Source organism: Chiloscyllium plagiosum, unplaced genomic scaffold (assembly GCF_037043375.1).
Source record: "Chiloscyllium plagiosum isolate Xiang-an unplaced genomic scaffold, Cpla_swu_hap1 HiC_scaffold_32, whole genome shotgun sequence".
NCBI classification, from domain to species: Eukaryota; Metazoa; Chordata; class Chondrichthyes; order Orectolobiformes; family Hemiscylliidae; genus Chiloscyllium; species Chiloscyllium plagiosum.
This window is the reverse complement of record NW_028270170.1, coordinates 14,244,237-14,266,836: the sequence shown is the minus strand read 5'-3', so window position 1 is coordinate 14,266,836 and position 22,600 is coordinate 14,244,237. Positions and strand designations below refer to the sequence as shown.

Here is a 22,600-nt window from a genome sequence, read left to right as displayed (position 1 = left end):
GTCTACGAATGTTGTGCATGCAGATCATGCAGTTCAATCGCAAGTAACAAGGCCCCATGAAATGTAAATAAACAATCAGGTCATTTATTTGGTGGCACTGGGTAAAGGGATAGCATTTCGACCTGTGGAAACTCTCTACTTTTACAGTGGTGTCCACCCAGGCAGATAGATGAGGATCCAATTTAACATCCCAGCTGGAATATGACACCTCTGAAAATGCTGCACTCCCTCAGTGTTGTAAGAACCTAAGACCTTAAGACATAGGAGCTGAATTTAGGCCATTCAGCCCATTGAGTCTGCTCTGCCATTCAATCATGGCTGATAAATTTCTCAACCCCATTCTCCCACTTTCTCAATTAACCCCTGATCCCACTGATGCTCAAGAACCTATTGATCTCTGTCTTGAATATACTCAATGACCTGGCCTCCACAGCCCTCTGTGGCAATGAATTCACTGGTGGCAGTTTGGATGGCATGCTTACGCTTTGCTGTAGGACTCATCACACCCTTCTGACCAAGAGATAAGGAGTGCCATCAACCTTCAGGTGACTTCAATTTAATCAGTTCCCCTGAGCTGTTTATTTTTCGTTCAAGAGCTCACCAAAGCACCTGTTCAAAGGGAAAGCTGGTTTTGCGTGTTTTTACATCCTATTTAAAATTGTATCATTGTCTCTCCTCACTTTTCCCACTGATATGAATCACTTTGTACCTCACTGCATTAAAGTTCATTGTCTGTGTATTTGTACATTGCACCACTGTCCTCTTGCTGCAGAATTCTTGGGCCTCATGAGGTCTGAGGTCAGCATCAATGGGGGCAATTAACTCACCTCCTGACTACACAAAGCCTGTCCATCATCTACAAAGTACAAGTCAGGAGTGTGATGGAATACTCCCCACTTGCGTGGATGGGTGCAGCTCCAACAACACTCAAGAAGATTAACACTATCCAGGACAAAGCAGCCCACTTGATTAGCACCACATCCACAAGCATCCACTCCCTCCACCACTGACACTCAGTGGCAGCAGTGTGTGCTGTCCACAAGATGCACTGCAGTAATACACCAAAATTCCTTAAACAGCACCTTCCAAACCAATGACCACTTCCATCTAGAAAGTTAAGGGCAGTAGATTCATGGGAACAGAACCACCTGCAAGCTTCCCTCCATGCTCCTCACCATCTTGACTTAGAAATATGTTGCAGTTCCTTCACCGTTGCTGGGTCAAAATCCTGGAACTCCCACCCTAATGGCAGGTGGACTGCAGCTGTTCAAGAAGGCAGCACACCCCGACTTCATCAAAGACAACAGAAGATGAATAATAAATGCCGACAGCCAGTGACGCCCAGATCCCATCAGAGAATAAACAGAAAAGACTGAATACGCAGGAGGAGATGGCGCCAGCTCTTCATGCCCTACATATCCCTCTGCGCCAGCCTGGTGCCTTTATAGAGACAACCTCCATTGGGCGACCTGGCTGTTTTTCCCATTTTGGTTACCATTTTACAAAGGTAGAAGAGAGGGCTTCTGATTGGTCTTTCTGCTTCAGGAGTCCGTCTGCCGCCCCCAATTGGACTGGGAACCTATCTTCTTGCCACTGAAGAGGTTAGCGTGGTCAAAATCCCAAACACTGACCACTTCACCTTGGCAGTGGGCAGGATACCAAAAATAGTCCTGTCTCCAGTTTCCTGACTCTAAGGTGAGAATTCAGATTGAAATCTGTTAATTGTTGCCTGATTGTTTGATACGTTTCCAAGTTTCTTGTAACTTTCAAATTTTGAAGCAATTCCCCATATACTCAAGTCCAGGTTTTCTATGTCCATCCAGAACATTGTCAGTTGAACACTCGTCCCCACTGGGTACCACTGTATCAAGGTCTGATATCCAACATCCAGCACTTTTGGGCTGGAGTTTGGAACTTCCTTTATTTTGGACATGGGATCTGTTATCTGATCTGACATCAAACTAGCAAACTGCTTATACCCACTTAGGAGCTTGGTAAAGGCCTTTGGAAAATTTCAGGTCACTGTCTTTTGGGCAGGTGTTGAAAGTTGGAGTGGTCTAGAAAATGCAGGTGAGTGACCAGGAAGGGAGGGTAGTGACCAGAAATTGGGCAATTGGTAGCTAAGTGGAGCCCATATTTTTAAAGCACCCCTTCACTTTCTGCACAAATGTACATGTTTACCTTTTCTGCTCGATGCTGGTAGTGGTCCCTTGAAAATGTAAAATAAAACAACTGCAGGTGCTGTAAATTTGAAACAAAAATATAAAGTGCTGGAGAAACTCAGCAGGTCTGCAGCATTTGTAGTTAGAGAAACAGTGCTAATATTTTGAGTGCAGTGACCATACATCAGGGCAAAAGAAGAACCTTTAAAGACTGTTACTCAAATTGCATGTTGCCCTTGACGACTGCATTCAGAACAAATCAATTGCATACAGAGAGGGAGAGAAAATGAGGACTAAAGATGCGGGAGATCAGAGTCAAAACGTGTGGCATTGGAAAAACACAGCAGGTCGGGCAGCATCAGGAATGATGAAGGACTTATGCCCAAAACTTCGACTCCCCTGTGCCTCGGATGCATACAGAGAGGGCACAGTATACAATAGGGATTTGGCCTTTTATTGGGAGATGTAAGTACAGTTGTGACTGTTTGAGGCACAGGCCCTGGAGTCTCTTTCGTGTCTGGTAGCAATATTACATGTGGTCATCTGCATCAGAACGTGTGTGGATTACTGTAAACAGGTAAATCATCACTGATTAACCAAGATTAAAACATGTTATTTCTTGGAAAATTTAGGTTTTCAGACAGCTAGATTTGGGATATGCCTGTATTTTCTTCCTGAGTGCTAAAACATTGACCAATAATCATTGCCATCTGTCACTCCACCAGTTTAATACATGGCAGATCTGATTTCCTTCCCGTCCTTATTCAATTCCAAGAGCTACCATGGTGGGATTTGAATGCATGTACCTAAAAGATTTAGCCTGGTCCAACTGGATTACTAAACCAGTAATATTACTACTTCAATACCATCTCCCAACAAAACCCAGTGGAACTTTAATTTCATGGGTTTCAGTTTGGTGAGAAACTACGTGTAATGTATTAAATGCCTTTTGAAGGGACAGACACAAAACATCGACCATACTACCCCCTTCAACCCTTTCTGTGACCTCCTTGATTAATAATAAAGAGATCCAGACTGGCTTTCATTTGTTAAGGTGGAAGAGACAGAAAATTGACTATTTCTGAATCACTCTTGGTTTAATGGAAAAACCTCCTCACACACCTTGTAGGTTCCTCATTGTAAATCTGTTTTCAAGTTCCATTTGATGTTATTGCCAACATATGTTGTTCCTCTCTTCCTATTCAAACTATCCCAGAGAATTGGATGAATGGATATCTGGAACAGACTACATTAAATCACAGTGGGGTTGGATAAGGACCCACTGGAAATAAGGAGGACAACATCAACGGAAGTAGCAACTGAAACCATGAGGCATAAGTACAGGAAAGACTCTTTTAAATCACAATATAATGCAAATCATCAAGTCTTTTCAGTAGCTGAGAGGGAAAAGAAAGTCAAGAAGGATATTTCAAACAGAAATCATAAATGTCTGTAGCATACAGTACAGACCTTGCCATTGACAAGTGGGAACTTTTTTTCGGTGAGGTTGATATTCGGTGAGGTTTATGGGCGGCACGGTGGCACAGTGGTTAGCACTGCTGCCTCACAGCGCCTGAGACCCGGGTTCAATTCCCGCCTCAGGCGACTGACTGTGTGGAGTTTGCACATTCTCCCCGTGTCTGCGTGGGTTTCCTCCGGGTGCTCCGGTTTCCTCCCACAGTCCAAAGATGTGCAGGGTCAGGTGAATTGGCCATGCTAAATTGCCCGTAGTGTTAGGTAAGGGGTAAATGTAGGGGTATGGGTGGGTTTCGCTTCGGCGGGTCGGTGTGGACTTGTTGGGCCGAAGGGCCTGTTTCTACACTGTAATGTAATGTAATCTAATCTAATCTAATCTAATCTTAATATGAGCTCTTTAGAAACTTCAGATTATTTCTCAGGCTAGTTTACGCTTGAGAGAGCTTTTGACTCAGGTTTCTCATTCACAATATAATGGATTCATTGAAAGGATCCAATGGGTTCAGTCTGCAAATAAAACCCGATCCTTAATTAAAACAGCACTCGATATTTTCCCGACTGTAAGTTTTGTCAGTGCCTACAATGGTATTTCTGATGAAGGGCTTTTGCCCGAAACGTCAATTCTCCTGCTCCTCGGATGCTGCCTGACCTGCTGTGCTTTTCCAGCGCCACACTCTTGGCTACAATGGTATTTGTTAAGTCAGGATAAGAGATCACACAATCTAGGGTAGTATTTCCTGGTATTAGAAGGGTAATATGATCGAAGCTTTCCAAATATTAAGGGGAACAGTTGAGTAGATGGGGAAAAAGTTCCATTGGCTGCAGAGTGTGTGATTAAGACCATTATATGAAGGAGCAGAAGTCAGCCATTTGGCCCATCAAGTCTGCGTCACCATTCACTGAGATCATGACTGATCTGATCATCCTCATTACCCTTGATTCCAGGGGCCAAGTCTAAAAATTAAAGATAAACATTTTAGGAGTGAATTTTGGAAACCCTTCCACACAAAAAAAGGGAAGATGTTTGGAGCTCTCTTTTGAAAATAGTTATTGATGCTAGATCATTGTTAATTTTAACATCAAAATTGAAAGACTCTTGCTTTCCAACGTTTGTCAGGGATACAGGGCAAAGGCAGGTAAATGGAGTTAGACACAATCTCATTGAATGGTTGAACGGGTTGGAGGGGTTATATGTTATTTTCCTGGGTTGAAAGCCCTAAAATGTGAAAAGGATGTTTTGCGATTTTAGTGGACATTATTATATCGCTCAAGAATCTCCATGGAGACTTTGTGTACAATGGATTGCTTTCAAGTGTAGTGACAAGCTATGGGCAAATACAACAACAAACTTACAAACGACAAGACCCAGTAAAGAGCAATGAAGTCATTTTTCAGTTCGTCTGGTGAGAGAGGAATATTGTTAAGGAAACTGATAGTATGTAACTACCCTTGTTCAGCGAGTTATCAGGCTACAGAATGTTCTACCTCGGAGTGTGGTGGAGGCAGGTTCAGTTCAGCCATGCCCAGAGGGCACTGGATGAGTATTTGGGTAAAAAAACGTTTTTGGGAGAAAAGTGGGAGATTGGCACTCGGTAATGGTGCTTATTTAATGAACCGATGCAGGTATGATGGGCCAAATGGCCTCTTTCTGCACTATAACACTTAATATGCTGCAGGATCCACCTGACCAGACCTTGGCTGAATGTCTCTCTTGAGGATTTCCTTTCCATTTGAGATTTTGTTGGAAGTATCCAAGCTGTTCATTTGTAACTTCCATCAAAGTTATGAACCAGGATCATAACTGAGCCAGCTACACAAATACTGTGACAGAAGAGCAGGTCACTGACTCGGAATTCTGCAGGAAGTTATTCACTTCCGACTTTCCAAAGCTTGTCCATTGTCTACAAGGCGCAAGTCAGGAATGAGATGGAATACATCCCACCTGCCTGGATATGTGCAGCTCCAAAAACCCTCAGTAAGCTCAACACAAGCTAAGGCAATAAAACCCAATTGACAAGCACCCTATCCATCACCTTCAACATTCACTCCCTCACCACCATTGATGCACAATGGCAGCAGTGTATCCCATCTACAAGATGCACTACAGCTACTTACCCAGGCTCCTTTGAAAACACCTGACATATCTGTGACCTCTCACTGGGTCAAAACTCTGGAATACTCTCCATAACAGCACTCTACATATATCAACACCACATGGTCTGCAGTGGGTCATGAAGGTAGCTCACTACAATCTTTTCTGGGGCAATTAGGGATGGGCAGTAAATACTGGTCCTGCTATCACTCCTCATATTCCAAGAATGAACATTGCATGCCTGAATTAGAATCCCTACAGTGTGGAAACAGGCCCTTCAGCCCAACAAGTCTGCACCAACCCTCCTAAGAGTATCCCACCCAAACCCATTCCCAACATTTGCCCCTGACTAATGCACCTAACCTACACATCCCTGAACACTATGTGCAATTTAGCATGGCCAATTCACCTGACCTGCACATCTTTGGACTGTGGGAGGAAACCGGAGTACCCTGAGGAAACCCACATAGACATGGGGAGAATGTGCAAACTCCAAACAGACCGAGGCTGGAATCAAACCTGGGTCCCTGGCGCTGTGAGACGGCAATGCTAACCACTGAGCTTCCGAGCCGTCCCATTAGGTTGGTTGATTTATGTTATGAGGTCACTTTCAAAGGGAATTGCTTTCTTTCACAAGACTCGACTACTCTTAGTCATCCCTGGCAATAGCAATGCTACTGTCTTAGTCCATCCAGGAACTCTGTGACTCTATAGCCCACCCTGCACAGTTTACTCTTCCTTTCTGAAACTTAGCAGTGACGGTACCTGACATGCTGGTGGATTTCATTGAGGATTGACTGTTCTTCCGTCTTCTCTTTCCATTAGGCCATCTGCAATGGAAAAACGAGAGTTTAACACAACTCAGTCCTCGCACCTCTCTAAAACAATTAGGGTCTTAGACTCAGTCAAGAAACGAACATGGTGGCAGCAAACTACCCCAGCTACCAGTTGCTGCTGATTGGCATTGCCACAAATGCACCATTCTGGGCAAACCTCACACATAGTCCGGACGACACATTCATCAAAATAACATGAGCAAAATTCCGATTTTGTTGTTTCAATCTCTTAGATTTTTATTACTGTTTTGTGATTATAAACTTGAGATTCTGACTGTTAGTAATGAGTAGTATTGATGCACATTGACTAAACGAGAAGGTGATGTCCGAATGGTGTTAATCCTTGACTATTAATGCAGAAACACAGGTAACGCTATTCAAATCATGGCATGGCGGATGGTGCAATTTGAGTTCAATAAAATAAAATCTGGAACTCAGAATCTAATGATAATTGTGAAACCATTGTTGGTTGTTTGGAAAAACCCATCTGGTTTACTAATGTCTTTTAGGGAAGGAAACTGCTGTCCTGACCTGGTTTGACCTGGTCCATGTTTCCAGACCCACAGCAATGTAGCTGACTCTTAACTGTCCTCTGGAGTAGTGGGGGATGGCCAACACACCCATATTGCATTAATTAATTTTTAAAAAATCACATTCAATTGCAAATAATTTGGGCTTTTTATTGGCACTTGCCTGATTCAGGATTTTCAAACCAAGAGTTCTTCTGTGAAAGTCAATGGCTCTCGGTCATAGTTCTGGGGCTATTGGGACAAGGAGAGCAATGGAGTAACTCTTTTGATTGTCCACTAGGGCTGTGATGGGCCAAATGACCTCACGTGGGCCAGTTTCATTCTATGATTCCTTGACAGAAGCTGCATCGGAAGAGGACATGAATCACATGGTGTCACCTGATACAGCCATGGGGAAATATCCTATTACGATAAGCTGGGTCAGGGTTTGCCATCCCAAGTAGACACGGTAATGGGTGTTGGTCATAGAGTCATAGAGTCATAGAGATGTACAGCATGGAAACAGACCCTTCGGTTCAACCCGTCCATGCCGATCAGATATCCTAACCTAATCTAGTCTCACCTGCCGGCACCCGGCCCATATCCCTCCAAATCCTTCCTATTCATATACCCATCCAAATGCCTTTTAAATGTTGCAATTGTACCAGCCTCCACCACTTCCTCTGGCAGCTCATTCCATACACGTACTACCCTCTACATGAAAAGGTTGCCCCTTAGGTCTCTTTTATGTCTTTCCCCTGTCACCCTAAACCTATGCCCTCTAGTTCTGGACTCACCGACCCCAGGGAAAAGACTTTGTCTATTTATCCTATCCATGCCCCTCATAATTTTGTAAACCTCTATAAGGTCACCCCTCAACCTCCGACGCTCCAGAGAAAACAGCCCCAGCCTGTTTAGCCTCACCCTGTAGCTCAGATCCTCCAACCCTGGCATCATCCTTGTAAATCTTTTCTGAACCCTTTCAAGTTTCACAACATCTTTCCGATAGGAAGGAGACCAGAATTGCATGCAATATTCCAACAGTGGCCTAACCAATGTCCTATACAGCCGCAACATGACCTCCCAACTCCTGTACTCAATACTCTGACCAATAAAGGAAAGCATACCAAACGCCTTCTTCACTATCCTATCTACCTGGCGACTCCACTTTCAAGGAGCTATGAACCTGCGCTCCAAGGTCTCTTTGTTCAGAAACACTCTCTAGGACCTTACCATTAAGTGTATATGTCCTGCTAAGATTTGCTTTCCCAAAATGCAGCACCTTGCATTTATCTGAATTAAACTCCATCTGCCACTTCTCAGCCCATTGGCCCATCCAGTCCAGATCTTGTTGTAATCTGAGGTAACCCTCTTTGCTGTCCAGGACACCTCCAATTTTGGTATAATCTGCAAACTTACTAACTGTACCTGTTATGCTCGCATCCAAATCATTTATGTAAATGACAAAAAGCAGAGGGCCCAGCACACATCCTTGTGGCACTCCACTGGTCACAGGCCTCTAGTCTGAAAAACAACCCTCCACCACCACCCTCTGTCTTCTACCTTTGAGCCAGTTCTGTATTCAAATGGCTAGTTCTCCCTGTATTCCGTGAGATCTAACCTTGCTAATCAGTCTCCCATGGGGAACCTTGTCGAAGGCCTTACTGAAATCCATATAGATCACATCTACTGCTCTACCCTCATCAATCTTCTTTGTTACTTCTTCAAAAAACTCAATCAAGTTTGTGAGACATGATTTCCCACACACAAAGCCATGTTGACTATCCCCAACCAGTCCTTGCCTTTCCAAATACATGTACATCCTGTCCCTCAGGATTCCCTCCAACAACTTGCCCACCACCGAGGTCAGGCTCACCGGTCTATAGTTCCCTAGCTTGTCTTTACCGCCCTTCTTAAACAGTGGCACCACGTTTGCCAACCTCCAGTCTTCTGGCACCTCACCTGTAACTATCGATGATACAAATATTTCAGCAAGAGGCCCAGCAATCACTTCTCTAGCTTCCCACAGAGTTCTCGGGTATACCTGATCAGGTCTTGGGGATTTATCCACCTTTAACCGTTTCAAGACATCCAGCACTACCTCCTCTGTAATCTGGACATTTTGCAAGTTATCACAATCTATTTCCCTACTGTTTATATCTTCCATATCCTTTTTCACAGTAAATACTGATGCAAAATATTCATTTAGTATCTCCCCATTTTCTGTGGCTGTACAAAAAGGCTGCCTTGCTGATCTCTGAGGGGTCCTATTCTCTCCCTAGTTACCCTTTTGTCCTTAATATATTTGTAAAAACCCTTTGGATTCTCCTTCATTCTATTTGCCAAAGCTATCTCATGTCCCCTTTTTGCCCTCCTGATTTCCCTCTGAAGTGTACTCCTACTTTCTTTATACTCTTCTAAGGATTCACTCGATCTATCCTGTCTCTACCTGACATATGCTTCCTTCTTTTTCTTAACCAAACCCTCAATTTCTTTAGTCATCCAGCATTCCATATACCTACCAGCCTTTCCTTTCACCCTGACAGGAATATACTTTCTCTGGATTCTTGTTATCTCATTTCTGAAGGCTTCCCATTTTCCAGCCTTCCCTTTACCTGCGAACATCTGCCTCCAATCAGCTTTCGAAAGTTCTTGCCTAATATCATCAAAATTGGCCTTTCTCCAATTTAGAACTTCAACTTTTAGATTTGGTCTATCCTTTTCCATCACTATTTTAAAACAAATAGAATTATGGTCGCTGGCCTCAAAGTGTTCCCCCACTGACACCTCAGTCACCTGCCCTGCCTTATTTCCCAAGAGTAGGTTAAGATTTGCACCTTCTCTAGTAGGTACATCCACATACTGAATCAGAAGATTGTCTTGTACACACTTAAGAAATTCCTCTCCATCTAAACCTTTAACATTATGGCAGTCCCCGTCGATGTTTGGAAAGTTAAAATCCTCTACCATAATATCCTACTATTCTTACAGATAGCTGAAATCTCCTTACAAGTTTGTTTCTCAATTTCCCTCTGACTATTGGGAATACAATCCCAATAAGGTGATCATCCCTTTCTTATTTCTCAGTTCCACCCAAATAACTTCCCTGGATGTATTTCCGGGAATATCCTCCCTCAGCACAGCTGTAATGCTATCCCTTATCCCCCTCCTCTCTTCCCTCCCTTTCTATCCTTCCAGTAGCATTTGTATCCTGGAACATTAAGCTGCCAGTCCTGCCCATCCCTGAGCCATGTTTCCGTAATTGCTATGATATCCGAGTCCTATGTTCCTAACCATGCCCTGAATTCATTTGCCTTTCCTGTTAGGCCCCTTGCATTGAAATAAATGCAGTTTAATTTATTAGTCCTACCTTGTCCCTGCCTGCCCTGACTGTTTGACTCACTTAGGTTCTCAGCTGTACCCGTCTCAGATCGATCTCTTTCCTCACTATCTCCCTGGGTTCCACGCCCCCACCTTACTATTTAAATCCTCCCAAGCAGTTCTAGCAAATTTCCCTGCCAGTATATTAGTCCCCTTCCAATTTAGGTGCAATCCGTCCTTCTTGTACAGGTCACTTCTACCCCAAAAGAGATTCCAATGATCCAAAAATGTGAATCCTTCCCCCATACACCAGCTCATCAGCCATGCATTCAATCTGCTCTATCCTCCTATTCCTGCCCTCACTAGCTCGTAGCACTGGGGGTAATCCAGATATTATTACCCTTAAATTTCTGCCTAACTCTCTGTAATCTCCCTTCAGAGTCTCAACTTTTTCCCTTTCTATGTCGTTGGTTCCAATGTGTACAATGACCTCCTGCTGGTCCCTCTCCCCAGTGAGAACATTCTGCATCCTCTCTGAGACATCCTTGATCCTTGACCAGGGAAGCAACACACCATTCTGCTTTTTCTCTGCTGGCCACAGAAACATCTGTCTGTACCTTGGACTACAGAATCCCCTAACACAATTGATCTCTTGGAAGCTGACATACCCCTCGTTGCATTAGAGCCAGTCTCAATACCAGAAACTTGGCTGTTCGTGCTACGTTCCCCTGGGAATCCATCACCCCCTACATTTTCCAAAACAGCATACCTGTTTGAAATGGGTATATCCACAAAAGATTCCTGCACTAGCTGCCTACCTCTCTTACCCTTCCTGGAGTTAACCCATCTATGTGACTGTATCTGAGACTTTCCCCCCTTCCTATAACTGCCATCCATCACATACTGTTGCTGTTGCAAATTCCTCATCGCTTCTATCTGTCTCTCCAACCGATCCACTCGATCTGATAAGATTCGCATCCAACAGCATTTATGGCAGATATAATCCGCAGTAACCCTTAAACTCTCTTTAAACTCCCACATCTGACAAGAAGTACATATCACTGCAAAGGCCATTTTTGCTCCTTCACAATCTACAGACCCAGAAAATAACACCATCTTATTCCTCTACAAACACTGCCCAGGTTAAATTAATAGCTATGGCTTATATTTTAAGTTTAATGAAGAGACTTATCTCCAAAAACATATAATCAAGAAAGAATCCGCTATACTCACTACTGCAGCCTTTCTCTTGGACAGACTTAAACTACAATTAACTTATCTGATTCTGTGTTGTGAACTTCGCCCAACAGTTCCTCCAAGATTAGTTGTGAATTTCACTGTTTGTTAATTTCCCAGATGCACTCCGATGTCCACCATTGATAATGATCAAATAAATAAAAAATGTGGTGAGTAAAATTGGTGAGGCCACTTTTAGAATACCGTGTACAATTCTGGTTGCCCTTCTATAGGAAGGATGCTGTTGAACCTGAGAGGGTACAGAAAAGATTTACAAGGATGTTGCCGGGACTGGAGGATTTGAGCTATAGGGGGAGGCTGAATAGGCTGGGGCTGTTTTCCCTGGAGCATCGGAGGCTGAATTGAATTGAATTTATTGTCACGTGTACTGAGGCACAGTGAAAACCTTTGTCTTGCAGCAATACAGGCAGATCACAGAGTTAAGTAGCATAGATAAGGAAATAATAGGTAAACAGCGGCAAAAACAAAAACACAGGTACAAGCAAATGTTGAGTTTGAGAGTCCATTCAGTATTCTAGCAACAGTAGGGTAGAAACTGTTTCAAAACCGGCTGGTGCGTGTGTTCTGGCTTCTGTACCTTCTCCCCGATGGTAGAGATTGTAGAAAAACATTGCCAGGGTGAGACGGATCTTTGAGAATGCTGGCGGCCTTTCTTTGACAGTGGGCCTGGTAGATGGATTCTATAGACGGGAGGTTAGGCCTTTGTGATTGTCTGGGCTGAGTTCACCACTCTCTGTAACTGTCTCCGATCTTGAATGGTGCAGCCGCCATACTAGGTAGTGATACATCCAGACAGAATGCTCTCGACGGCGCACCTATGAAAGTTGGCGAGGGTATTTGCCCTGGGGGGAGACCTTATTGAGTTTTCTAAAATCATGAGGGGCATGGATAGAGTAAATAGCCAAGGCCTTTTCCTAGGATGGAGGTGTCCAAAACTAGAGGGCACAGATTTAAGGTGAGATGGGAAAGATTACCCTGAGGGATAACATTTTTGCAGAGAGAGTGGTGTGTATGGAATGAGCTGCCACAGGAAGAGGTAGAGGCTGGTACAATTGCAATATTTAAAAGACATCTGGATGTGTACATGAATAGGAAGGGCTTGGAGGGACATGGGCCAAATGCTGACAAATGGGACTGGGTCAGAATGGGATCTCTGGCCAGCGTGGACAAGTTGGACCGAAGGGTCTGTTACTATGCTGTATGACTCTATCTATACAGAGCTGCGAATAACAATCAGGTTTAGCATCACATCAATAAAAATAAATTGCTATTGCTGGTTTCACAAGTCAGGGAGTGAGATGTTCAAACATGCTCTCTACATGTTGATCATTTAAATCAGTGTTTTAAAAAATAACTCACTGGATTTAAAGGTATAGTATAATTTAGAGAAATCTCAAAGCCTGTTAATATATTTTTGCTCCTTATTTAAATAATTGTTGTCAGTACTTTTCCTTTCTCCTATAATTGAAGTCTTGAGTTAAGAGGCAAAAAGGGAAGTGCAGTGAAAGGAGGTTTCACACCAGCGATTTTATGATTTTAGCTGTGGCTGGACTACAGTGTCATTGTGTTTGAGTATCTCTTTCACCTGTGCATGCAGTCCCCAGACTCAGCAAACGTTTTCCATTTAACTGCAGCAAGGTCACTCAGTTCCCAGGTCCCAACCATCACTAGGCAAACTATGACAGCAAACTCGTCATCTAATAAGGTTTTGTGATCAAAGCTCCAGGAATATGTCCATCTGGAGTTGGAAACCCCACTCAACCATACAACAAATTAAGGGGAGAAGATACACTGATGATTCCTCTTTAAGAAGTGACTTCAGAAAATAAAAGTAAAATCTAACTACTATGCTCAATTTACTTATTGTAAGTTCATGGTTCATTTCTTCAACCCTTTAGGAGATAAACCTCTTATCTTCTTCATAGCTTTATTAAAATTCAGTTTTAATTACAAATCCCTGCTGCTGGGCAGCTTTCCACTGTTTAATCCCGTTACTTTCCTCTCTCCACACATTGTGCACACTGGCGACCATGGACAAATTACTCATTTGATTCGTTCTGACAGTCTTTGCCTGAAGTCGACAGGGAAATGATCTTTTTGAGTTGAGCAAACATAAAAGTCCTTATTTTCAGATCAAGAAGAAATGCACCTAACTTTGGGAGGGAAATCTTAAAGGTCACTGCAGGAATATTAGCCAGAAAATTATTGAATGTTGATTTGAATATATTGGCTTAGAACTCTGTTAGTGCCATGTCTGTAGATGCTGGAAGAATACTTCAACCATGATATACAAGTCAGGGAGTGAGGTGTTCTAACATGCTATCTGTTAATCATTCAATTCAGTGTTTAAAAAAATACTCATTAGATTTAAAGGAATAGTATAATTTGGAAAAAATCTCAAAACACTGTAAATATATTTTTGCTCCTTAATAATGCTTACTTAAACAGTTTTTGTCAGTATTTTTTCTTTCTGCTATAACTTAAGTCTTGATTTTTTCGGAAGGATAGGCTGATAACGATTCAGAAATCCATCATCTACTTCGCAGGGAAAGGCAATAAAATTAAATAGGAGAAAGTGAGGACTGCAGATCCTGGAGATCAGAGTCGAGAGTGTGGTGCTGGAAAAGCACAGCCGGTCAGGCAGTATCCGAGGAGCAGGAGAATCCATGTTTTGGGCATAAGCCCTTCATCAGGAATTCAAGATGAAGGGCTTATGCCTGAAAAGTCTCTACTCCTGCTCCTCAGATGCTGCCTGACCAGCTGTGCTTTTCCAGCACCACACTCTCAAATAAAAATAAATGGTCAATTCTTTGTACGGAGCCTGAGTTTTGCTGAAAAAGACACATTTTGTCAAAGGTATCTGAGTTGCATCTGTTCGGACAATTCGTAAGAAATACCAAAGGAAAAGAAAAAAACAATATGTATACTGTATGAAAGGAGAGATCTGATTTGTTGGTAAAAGGATTCTGATTGGTAGAGGTATTCCCATGGAGAATTAACCATTTAATGATAACTGACGGTTAATTGCCTATTTTAATTTAATTTTAAGCAAGACAGGTTTTGGTTAAAGCATTGTCCTGAAAAATAAACCACAGGGTGGCTGTTACTTTCTTTGTTGAGTTGAAACAGATGCAGTGGGTGGACACATTCTTTCTGATTACAAAGATCAGGGCCCTGCAATTCATATATGTAGTGTCCAGTACACACAATAACAATTGGCATGCATGAACTAAGGTAAAAACAATGACTGCAGATGCTGGAAACCAGATTCTGGATCAGTGGTGCTGGAAGAGCACAGCAATTCAGGCAGCATCCGAGGACAGGCAAGTCTACAGCCATGAACAAGTATATTGGAGTTGCTAATAACAAATACAACTTGTGTGTTATAACAACTTCCTCCACCCACCACGCCCCCCCATACATACTTGCTCCTAGTCTCAGGTCTACATGTCTACATTAAACCTGCAATCTTCAAGTGGGAGTTGGAGGTCACCAACAGAAAGATATACTTAATCAGAAATATTTAACTGAATCTGGGGTATAGTGTTAAATTGTTCTGTGTTTGATTATGTGGGTCTGCTTACGATTGATGCTCATCGTGCTCAACTGGATAAATCTGGATAGTACATTGGGATGTTTAAAGGTGGCAAAACAAATAGAAGGGAGACCTTGTGACACAGTGAGTAGTGCTTTTGCCTCTGAGCCAGGAGCTTTGCATTTGAGTCCTATCCCCAGACTTGATTGTTGAGTATTCTCAGGATAGGTCAAGGATCAAACTGCAAACCTTTCCAATGTGGGACAATGGTAGTGTTAAAAAGTGGGGAAGGATTCCTGTTCAGTCAGACGATGGAGATAAACTGGAGTCTCCAACACTGCTATCCATAGAATAGGCTGCAACATGCATGGAAAAAAATACTGCTTGTTGCCATAGCAACTTTGACTCCCTCAGTAAAGTGCTGCCCACCGACACGAGAAGTGGAGGTTGGTATTACACATCCAATCTTCATGTAGATTTTTAGTTTAGGTATGGTAAACAACAAAATTAAAAGCCAATCATGATTTTGAACAAAGCTTTTAGTTTTACACAGGGTGGCCTCTCTCACGATAACATTGTGCCAATAATACATGTCAGGAATCAGATTCAGAGATTTTCCTTACACCTGTGTCACAAACCCATTCTGAATGACATAGCATAAAAACATGCAATTTTATAAAAAAGAATATGTGTATTACGCTAATCAATCCGGTTCTCCCAGATCAGCATTACAAAATGGATGAATTGTTGAAACATAAATGAGCACAGAATACTTAAATCACTCTCTCCCCTATTATGATGAATGGTGCTGTACTGAGAATCATTAGGTTCCATCTGAGACCCTGTCAGATCATGGAATCCTTACAGTGTGGAAGCAGACCTTTCAGCCCATACCACCTCTCTGAAGAGCATCCCATGCAGACCCAAGCCCTATCTTATCCCTATAACCCTGCATATACCCATGGCTTACCCTGCACACAATGGAGAATTTAGCATGGCCAAGCCACCTCACCTACACATCTTTGGATTGTTGGAGGAAACCAGAGCATCAGAGGAAACGCACACAGACACAGGGAGAATGCGCAAACTCCACACAGTCTGAAATTAAACCTGGGTGCCTGGTGCTGTGAGGCAGCAGTGCTAACCACTGAGCCACCATGCCACCCCAAGAGCTTCTTCTACCTTAAGGCACTCTTTAATGCCTATTTTGTTGGGGTGGTGTGTGTGTGTGTGTGTGTGCATGTGTGCGTTTTGGCTCAGTGACTAACTGGTTGTGAATTCTACTCATAAAAGTGGAATTCCAGAGGCCATGAGAATCTTGGCTTCCAGCTGCACACCTTGAGAAAGTACCACCTACTGAAAGCTGCTGGCTAATCACAGGCTGGTCCCTCCTGTATATGTAACGGTGCCACAGCGGAGATGGTGACTGGTGCTGCAATGACTTGAGGCCTGGTGTTGGTTTCTGCATCCTGGGTCGCGGGTGAGTGATTCAGGGGGTAAGCAGAAAGAACACCCACAGCCCCATGCCCCGATGCTGGGTCCTTTCATCAGGGAATGATCATTAACGTCCTCCCCCCACCCTCACACTGCCCCCTGCCCCAGGAGCCTGAATGGCAAAGCTAAATGCACAAATTCTCATCATGGACAGCCATGGAATGGTGACTGGAAGATGAGAGGGTGCTCGTTTGCCAAATTCCCACCTGATTAAAAATCATATCCTCATCAGCCCGCCATGAAAGGGGTGCAATATTCCGTTCCTCAGTCCTGAGGGACGTGTCTTTTGAATCAGATTAAATGGGTGTCCTGACTGCCCTCTCACGAGTCCATAAGTGACTCCATTGGCATATCCTAAGGAAGTGCAGGGGAATTCTACCTGGAGACCTGTCCTATATTTATCCTTAAACCATGATTGAATGTATGGTTGTGGCAATTCGCTCTGCACAAATTGGTTGCCAAGATTTTGATGTTATAAGAGACTTCACTTTGAAGGGGAGATCTGGTGGTGCAGCAAGTAACATCACTGAATCCAGCTGTAAACTTTCATTGTAAGTCCCACTCAAGAAGCCAATGGCCAGAAGAAGCTTCTGGAAATGAATGAAACCTATTACAGATAGGGAAGGACACCACTTGCACTGGGACAACACATCCATCCTCGGACAAGCCAAACAGAGACATGCATGAGAACTCCTAGAAGCATGGTATTCCAACCGGAACTCTACCAACAAACACATCGAGTTAGACCCTATCTACTACCGCCTGAGAAAAAGAACAGGAAATGACATCATCACAGGAAATGATATCACCACAGGAAATGGCATCACCAACCCAAAGAGACCCAAACATTTAAACAAAAAGTAGAAATCATCAGCAGTGCTTCGAACGGAGGCCCACTGAAGATGTTACCTACTAGGGTGACGAAACATCTGGAAAAGAACCTTCTAGCTCAGCGAGCAAACCTACATCCAGAACCTCAACCTGATCCACAAATCTTCTCAAAACTCGCTAAGACTGTTTTTACATTTTATAATCGCACAGTTCCTTGGAAGGAAGGAAAAAAAGAAAGAAAGGAGAGAAAGTTCAGGGCCCGATTTTAACTCATTTCACATCATTAAGTCAATGTTCACAGTGTGAAAGTGAATGAGTTAAAGCTGGGCCCTTGATTTAGGAATCTCTCAATAAAGTGAGGCCTAGGTGCAAGACAAGCCTCACTTTATTTTTAAGTCGATTTGTCATGAACTCTTCCTGCCCCCTTACTCATAACAGTTTCTAGATTTCAATCTTGTTTCTTCTAATTTTGAATGAGGGAATGTATCCTTGCAGTTTGGCTGGAATAACACCAATGAAAGCAAAATAGGAGGAAATTGCAAATGGTAGGCTATTCCTGGTAACGATAATGTGTAACGTTGATTGTTTGCACATTGTAACTGTTTATTCTAGCTGTAATTTGAGATTAGTGAAAGGAATGAATAACATTTGGGGTTTGGTCTTGAGTTTACCACCCAATGAGTAGCTCATATTGGCACAACGATTATTCTCTCTTTGGTTTTGGATTGGATGTTTCCAAATTTGAGCTAAAAAAATTAAAATGCAAACCATGCATTTTAAAATTTGACTGTGACAAGATAAATCAATTTGCTTGACCATCTGATGATGTGGACATAGCATTCCTTAAAGTTACCTGGAGGAGTTATTGACAGCAAAAGGAAAAGATCTGGAAAAAGTTACAATCCCATTTCAGTGATCCACGTCAAAACTCTACTAAATAAGATCTGAAGGGATCCCCAGGGTGATTCTCAAAACATTAGTCTCCAGATAATGTGATTAGGAAGGAGTGTGGAATGTTACTGTTCATTGCAAGGGAAAGTGAAGTGAACGTAAAAGTGGTAAATAAAAGCAAACGTAAGATACTGTGAATGCAGAAATAAAGGAACGTTAAGCATGTGAAATAGGTGAAAATGCTTGGTGTGAGAAAGAGAAAATACGTCTGCTCTGTTGAAAGGATAAGAGGTATACCAGACTCATAACACTGATTGTTTCTCTCTCCCGAGATGCTGCCAGACCTGCTGAGTTTCTCTGGCAATTTCTGTTTTATATAAGTCGGGAAGTTTTAGTGTAGCTGTACAAGGTCTTGGTAAGACCACATCTGGAGTACGGTGTACTATTTTGCTCTTCTTATCTGAAAAACAATAGAATGTATTCTCTTGTGCAGGAGACTGAAACAAGGGGGCACAGTTTCAGGCCAAGGGATCTTTTTGAGTTAGAGATGAGGAGGAATGTTTTCTCTCAGATGCTTAGTTGCCTGTGAAACTTTCTTCCCCTGAAAGCAATGGGGGCTAAGTGAGACAGATGTTTAGTAGACATAGGAGTCAAGGATGTTTGGGAAGGGATAGATCAAAGGAAAATGAAGCTGACACCACAAACATATCAGCCTTGGCCTTACCAAAGGGCAAAGCAAATTTGCAGGGGCAAATAGCGTACCCTGCTCTTCAGTCCAGTGTATTCCTTCCAGCTCTCTCTGGGTGCCATGAGGCCTAGCACTTCAGGTATCTCCTGTCTCAGAACCCGTCGGGTACCCATGGGTGCTCAGTCAACTCCACTTTGAGGATAATCTTCTCATTGAAGTGACTGAGCTGAGCTGAGATAGTCACTCACAGAGAGGGAAGATTAGAGTAGAAGTGAATCAGTCAACAAATAGTCAACAAATAGCAATGGTAAGTGGATGAGAAAGCCATAAAGCTCCCATGAGAAACTGAGGAACTAGACCTAGATATGACCTAGATATGAGAAGAGGTCTTGTGGTACATAACAGCCCCTGCCTCCGAGCTAGAAAGGAGATTTGAGTCTCACTCTGGGACCTCAGAATTAGAATCCCTACAGTGTGGAAACAGGCCCTTCAGCTCAACAAGTCCACACTGACCTTGCGAAGAGCAACCCACCCAGACCCACTCCCCCACCCCTCATTTCCCCTGACTAATGCACCTAACCTACACATCCCTGAACAGTATGGGCAATTTAGCATGGCCAATTCACCTAACCTGCACATCTTTGGACTGTGGGAGGAAACTGGAGCACCCGGAGGAAACCCACGCAGTCACGGGGAGATTGTGCAAACTCCACACAGACAGTCGCCTGAAGTTGGAATCGAACCTGGGTCCCTGGTGCTGTGTGGCAGCAGTGCTAACCACTGAGCTACTGTGCCACCCCCACTTGATCTCCATGATAGGGCCCCTTGCTGAAATATTTGTTTCATCAAAAAGCAGATGTGAGGTGTTGGAAGACTGGAGGCTGGCTAATGTGCTGCCTCTATTTAAGAAAGGTGGTAAGGAAAAGCCAGGGAACTACAGAGTAAGCCTGATGTTGATGGTGGGTAAATTGTTGGAGGAAACCCTGAGGGACAGAATTTACATGTATTTGGAAAGCCAAGGACTGATTAGGGATGGTCAACATGACTTTGTGAATGGGGAATTGTGTCTCACTAATTTGATTTAGTTTTTTGAAAAAGTAACAAAGAGGATTGATGAGGGCAGACTGGTGGATGTGATCTTGTGGACTTCAGTGAGGTGTTTGACAAGGTTCCTCAAGGTAGACTGGTTAGGAAGGTTAGATCACATTGAATACAGGGAGAACTAGCCATTTGGATACAGAACTGGCTTGGAGGTAGAAAGTGGTGGTCGAGGGTTGCTTTTCAGACTGGAGGTCTGTGACCAGCGGTGTGCCACAAGGATCGGTGTTGTGTCCACTGCTTTTTGTCATTTTATAAATGATTTGGATGTGAACGTAGGAGGAATGCGTTAGTAAGTTTGCAGATGACACCAAAATTGGAGGTATAGTGGACAGTGAAGTAGGTTACCTCAGATTACAATGGGGTTTTGATCAGATGGGCCAATGAGTGGCAGATGGAGTTTAATTTAGATAAATGTGAGGTGTTGCATTTTGGAAAAGCAATTCAGGACAGGACTTATACACTTAATGGTAAGGTCTGAGGGAGTGTTGCTGAACAGAGACCTTGGAGTGCAGGTTTATAGTTACTTGAAAGTGGAGTCGCCGGTAGAAAGGATAGTGAAGGCGGCATTTGGCCTGCTTTCCTTTATCGGTCAGAGAATTGAGTACAAGAATTGGGAGGTCATGATGCAGCTGTACAGGACATTGGTTCGGCCATGCTTGGAATATTGCGTGCAATTCTGGTATCCCTGCTATATAAGGATGTTTTTCAACATGTAAGGGTTCAGGAAAGCTTGACAAAGCCCTTCCTGAAGAAGGGCTGATGCCCGAAGCGTCGATTCTCCTGTTCCCTGGATGCTGCCTGGCCTGCTGCGCTTTTCCAGCAACACATTTCCAGCTCTGATCTCCAGCATCTGCAGACTTCACTTTCTCCTCTTGACAAAGATGTTGCCAGGGTTAGAGAATTTGAGCTATAGACAGAGGCTGAATAAGCTGGGGCTATTTTACCTGGAGTGTCAAAGGCTGAGAGGTGACCTTTTGGAGTTTTATAAAATAATGAGGGGCATGGATAGGGTGAATAGTCAAGGTGTTTTCCCCAGGGTGGGGGAGTCCAAAACTAGACAGCATAGGTTTAAGGTCAGAGGAAAAAGATTTAAAAGGGATTTAGGAGTAACTTGTTTATGCAGAGGGTGGTGTGTGTATGGAATGAGCTGCCAGAGGAAGTGGTGGAGGCTGGTTCAATTACAACATTTAAAAGGCATATGGATGGGCATATGGACAGGAAGGGTTCAGAGGGATATGGGCCAAATGCTGACAAATGAGACTCAATTTATTTAGGGTATCTGGTCAGCATGGACGAGTTGGACCGAAGGGTTTGTTTCCGTGCTCTATAGCTCAATACTTTGTAAGTGGAAATTAGCCAAATAGATTGACTATTGACCTGTAGACCTTTTTAATACATCAACAGCAAGTGGTAAGAATGGGAGATTCCTGTTAGCAGATAAGTTTGATGTGGATTGCTTCTGCCCCCACCTTTATTAGGAATGCTTCTTAAATCAGAGATTTAGCATCTTTCCAACTTCAGGTTATTCTGGAGTACCTTATAGCAGATGTTTCAAGTTGAGTCCCTGTTGCAATATTAGCAAAACACCATAGCAAGCCCCTAACAACAGCAATAAGATGATGGCTAAGATAATCCATTTCTTTCAGCGATGCTGATTGAGGGATTTGTTATAGAGTTTGAACTGTGAAAAACAGAGACATGTTGCTGAAGCTTTTTGTGTTGCAATGATCAGAGCAAACACGAGAATGCCCAATTTCAAATGATCATACCAATTAATACTCTGGGAAACGCATGCTTATTGGTTGGTAATATACTTGGCATTACAAGCACAAGAATGCCAAAGATATTGCCAACCCAATTGGCATCCCTTTCCCCTGTTGTATATGTTGTTGTGATGATTTGAAATTGGGCATTCTTGTGTTAGCCCTGATGGGTACAACATGAAAAACTTTGACAATGTTTGTGACATTCAGGCTATGAGTCAGCAAGGTGCTGGGTAGAACTCTCTTCTTCTGTAGCCAGCCAAGAGGGTCGATGGTACCTCATGGTAATATTTTTATGGAAGACAGCTTGTCCAACAGTACAGGACTCCCTTGTTACAGCACTGTTCAAGTTAGCATTGAATGGCTGACTTCTGCTCTTATGTCTTGTGGTTTTGTGGATTTTCAGTCTGGATTTTCTGCACAAGTTGTGGGAGTGGAACATGGACCCAGAAGCTTCCAACTCGGAAGTGAGCGTGCTATCCATTGGAGAAAGGAGAGAGGTTGAAATGGGGGTGTGGGTTAAATGGGGAATGAAGAGATAAAGGGCATTAACTCGTTTTCTGTATCAAAATGTCTAAACTTTTGTGTTTCTAATGCCAAATATCTAGCCAACTAACCAACATTCTTTTCCCCCTTAGTATAAA

General features: G+C 43.1%; 1 protein-coding gene across 3 annotated transcripts in view; it reads right to left on the bottom strand.

Moving 5' to 3' along the window:
* LOC122539828 (thyroid hormone receptor alpha) overlaps window positions 1-22,600 on the bottom strand; it is a 378,543-nt gene that overhangs the window by 60,293 nt on the left and 295,650 nt on the right. For all 3 annotated transcript variants that reach the window (XM_043674920.2, XM_043674921.2, XM_043674923.2), the window contains one exon: window positions 6,496-6,560. In XM_043674920.2, the coding sequence (XP_043530855.1) occupies window positions 6,496-6,560 (65 nt within the window). The remainder of the gene's footprint in view (window positions 1-6,495; window positions 6,561-22,600) is intronic.